Genomic DNA, 4,252 nt, shown 5'->3' on the forward strand with positions numbered 1-4,252 from the left:
GTTCATTCGTACTATGATGTAAACAATATTTTTTTCCCGGAAAAACTAGTATATAATGAATTAAATTCACTCGCACTATAATATCAATTTTATATCTAATAATATTTTATCTAATTTTATTACATGCTCAAAATATTATGAAAACTGTAGTTCTTATCAGATAAATTTTGTACGTAATGGAATTATAAATAGTTTAATGGAATAATAAAAAATATTTTATATAAAGTATTATTTATTTCATGATGTAATAGGAGTAATTAATTCTAGAATATTTAAATTTAAAACCATTAATATTAATATATATTTTTTAAAATTATTTTATAACCTTAATTTCAAAAGCATTTTTAACCAAACATATTAAACTACTTTTTCTTCAACTTCAATTTCAACCACAGTTTTAACCAAATATCTATTTTTTCAAATCAACCTCAACTAAAAGTACTTTTTATAAAATAACTTTTTTCAAATCATAACCACAACAGCTACCGCAATACCAAACACACTCTATGTCATGCCAAAAAAGAGTCACATGATTTAATTTTAAATCTAAGCTGGACATGAAGTCAAACTGAAATGTTTTCTTTTAGTTAATCTCATTCTTAATGTTTTTTACTTGTTAACTCAATTGTTTTTTTACCGGCTAAGTTGACTTGATTATGTTAAAACAATCCTTGAATAATTTGATTTTAAATTTAAATTAGATAAAAAATTAAATTAAAAGGTTTTAAAATTAACTTATTAATCTAAATTTAATAATAATACTAAATAATTTTTTTATTATATTTAAAAAAATATTAATTTGAATCATAGTTTACCATGAATTTATAAATTAGTACTTCCTCGACCCTTAACTTAGACTTTCAGCTCATGTATCTAAAAAAAACTTAAAAAAATAATCTAAAATCATTGCCCCACACACCATATAAATACGTGGAATAATTTAATCAAAATACATTAGTAACAAATTGACATAAAAAAATATTATGGATTGAATAAGTCCGAAACAGAATTTGAAATTGCTAAAAATAAATTATATATTATTATTGTTATTGTTATTATTATTTTTTGTTATCTTATAATTTTGTATTTTTTATTTAGATAATATTTTGTATTGTGATAGTGATTTTTTAAATTATTTTTTATTAAAAAATAGAAACAGAATTTGAAATTGCTAAAAATAAATTATATATTATTATTGTTATTGTTATTATTATTTTTTGTTATCTTATAATTTTGTATTTTTTATTTAGATAATATTTTGTATTGTGATAGTGATTTTTTAAATTATTTTTTATTAAAAAATATATTAAAATAATATATATTTTCATTTTTTAATTTATCAATATATTAATTTTTTTTTAAATATATCATAAAATTAATTTTAAATTCTTGGAGTAAATTTGACTTTGAACAGAAAATAACGAGTGAGTGACAGGACTTTCTAATTTTAGCCTCCCTCTATAAATACCAAGCTCTCTCCTGTTAATATCCACCGCTCAATCCTCTCTCTTTCTAGCCTTTCTTTCTATAGATAGATAGAAAGAAAGAAAGACAAGAGGGAGAAAAGCCATTGAATTGAACTCTATCCTTTTCTTCAAGATCTGACCCTCTGTACTTCAGGTACTCTCTCCATATTTGATCCCTTTTTTCATTATTTCCTTACGAAATTCTTGCTTGGCTGGCTGGCTCAATGTAATCGTTTTTATTTTTCTGGAGATCTATTTGGTTAAACACATCTCTTACTGCTTCTTCTTCTTGATTTGTTTTATAAAATGATTACTTGATTAGTTTTTGCCTTGGATTCTCTGATTGGAAAAATGTGGGTATTAAAACTGAGATCCAACTCCAAATTATTACTGAATTTCTCATTAATTTAGACTGCCACCATTGATTTTTTCTTGGGGTTATCTTTGTTGCTATGATTTGATTTCTGGTGTTTTTTTTTTTTACCTATTAATTACATCCCTAATCCAGCCAAACTTTTTGTTAATTGAAGCCATGGCAGGATAAAATCATACTACTATTCTTTTCGAAAACTAATCCGAGCATATAACAAAGAAAATCCGATATGCCTGTCTAAATTAATGTAATTGCTTGCTTGTTTGTTTTTTTACACAGATCTGTGATCCTGATTAGCTATTCAGAGCCAGCTAGAATGACCATGACCGTGACCAATGGGGAGGTACATGCAGTGACTGCCAATGGAGGCTTTACAATTGACAAGCCCTTCAAGATCTTTGTGGGTTACGATCCGCGTGAAGATATTGCCTATGAGGTTTGTCACCATTCTATTTTGAAACGATCCTCGATCCCTGTTGAGATCACCCCCATTGTGCAGTCAGATCTTAGAACGAATGGCTTGTATTGGCGCGAGAGAGGCCAGCTTGAGAGCACAGAGTTCTCTTTTACTCGTTTCTTGACCCCGCATTTGGCAAACTATGATGGTTGGGCGATGTTTGTTGATTGTGATTTCCTATACTTAGCTGACATCAAGGAATTGAGGGATTTGATTGATGACAAGTATGCCATCATGTGTGTGCAACATGATTATACTCCAAAAGAGGCCACAAAAATGGATGGTGCGGTGCAAACCGTGTATCCAAGGAAGAATTGGTCTTCCATGGTGTTGTACAATTGTGGGCACCCGAAGAACAAGGTTCTGACACCTGAGGTTGTGAATACCCAAACCGGTGCTTTCCTTCATAGGTTTCAGTGGCTTGAGGATGAAGAAATCGGTTCCATCCCATTTGTGTGGAATTTCCTGGAGGGTCATAACAAAGTTGTGGAAGGTGACACAACAACATTTCCTAAAGCAATACATTATACTCGTGGTGGCCCATGGTTTGAGGCATGGAAGAATTGTGACTTTGCAGAATTGTGGTTGAAAGAGAAGGATGAGTGCGTGAAGGAAGAGAAGAAATAATTCAAAAGTAGATATGATTCATCAGCTGGAGTATTATTTTTTATTTGCAAGGCTTATTTTCCTGTGTTCTGTTCATTTGTAGTGTGTATTAGCATGCTACCCTGTGCAGTCTTGTCTATAATTCTTTGCAGCAGCTAGTTAGTTAGCTAGTACATGGCCAGTTCTGGCCTCTGAAGACCTCTCTTATTTCAGAAACTGCTGCTGTACTACGTATTAGCATTTGATTATTAATGAAAGTTGTGAGCATTTTTTTATGTGTTATGTGTTTTGGTTTTTTATATTCAATCTGTTTATTAGTAGTCGTCTTTCACTTCTGTTGTTGGTTCGTCGGGGAACACTCTAGGCTTTAGATTACACAGTGACACTAACTTGGGTTGAAGTTCACCTTAATTTGGTACTGCTTTCAATTGTTGGTCTCTATGATTTTGATCCACAACGAATCTTCCTACAAGATTTTCAATAAAATGGCTGAAAATCATGGAAGATATTCAGCCCTTGGTGGTTCTTTCGAATGAAAATTCTTTCGAAAGAAAATACTGAAACTCGTTGAAGAGGAATTCGATATCCTCTGCTACCATAGCTGGGTAAGAGCTGTCCAAATTAGAATCCATAATGCACTTAGTTAGCTAGGAAGCATTCCGTCTCAACAACGACCCTTCCCGCCCCCCACATATCTCTAGCTAAAAAAAGAGCATATATCTGCACGCTAGGAACTCTCCTAGAAGGATTGAATTCAAGCCTCATGGCTGATATCATAACTCTGCGTTAATGATCCCGAAAAATGACACCCAAACCACAGCACCGTGTAGATGAAGCTGCTTTGAATTGATCCTTATAAAACCGTCTGCAGGAGGCAACCATCTAGACAGCCCTTGATTGCAGGAAGCACAAGTATATGGATTGACCTTCATGTTATTAGCTCTTGGAATCCAGAGAGATTTGACACAGCTGTTTCAAGAATGTCATTGCTATTTATGCATTTGTCCAGGAACAATCTTTGACCGCAGGAGTACCAGATAGCCCCCAGGATCATAGAAATGTTTTCCATCGTAAGGACCTCAAGTGGAAGAACTTTCCTTGAAAACCAGCTGAAGTCATCCACAAAGTTGCCTAGAAATAGAGAATTTGGCTCATAATCTTTCGCTGCAGGAAATTCAAAGAACAGATGGAGAGTTGATTCCACATTAATGTGGCATATTCTGCATCCATGATCGTGAAATCACCCCCTCTTGAAAAGTTTTAATTTAGCAGGTAAAATATCATGTGGAAAACGCCAAATAAACTCTCCTTTGAGAGGGAACTAGATGATTGCTTCTTCGCTGGAAGTCG

General features: G+C 32.4%; 1 protein-coding gene across 1 annotated transcript; it reads left to right on the forward strand.

The window, feature by feature from the left end:
• The first annotated feature begins 2,126 nt into the window (after positions 1 to 2,126).
• On the forward strand, positions 2,127 to 3,177 carry CDI (Nucleotide-diphospho-sugar transferases superfamily protein). Its single transcript, XM_011031197.1, has one exon. The coding sequence runs from the start codon at positions 2,156 to 2,158 to the stop codon at positions 2,921 to 2,923; it is 768 nt and encodes a 255-aa protein (XP_011029499.1). The 5' UTR covers positions 2,127 to 2,155; the 3' UTR covers positions 2,924 to 3,177.
• Positions 3,178 to 4,252: the final 1,075 nt, after the last annotated feature.

This window comes from Populus euphratica, unplaced genomic scaffold (assembly GCF_000495115.2).
Source record: "Populus euphratica unplaced genomic scaffold, PopEup_1.0 scaffold86.1, whole genome shotgun sequence".
In the NCBI taxonomy this organism is placed as follows: domain Eukaryota; kingdom Viridiplantae; phylum Streptophyta; class Magnoliopsida; order Malpighiales; family Salicaceae; genus Populus; species Populus euphratica.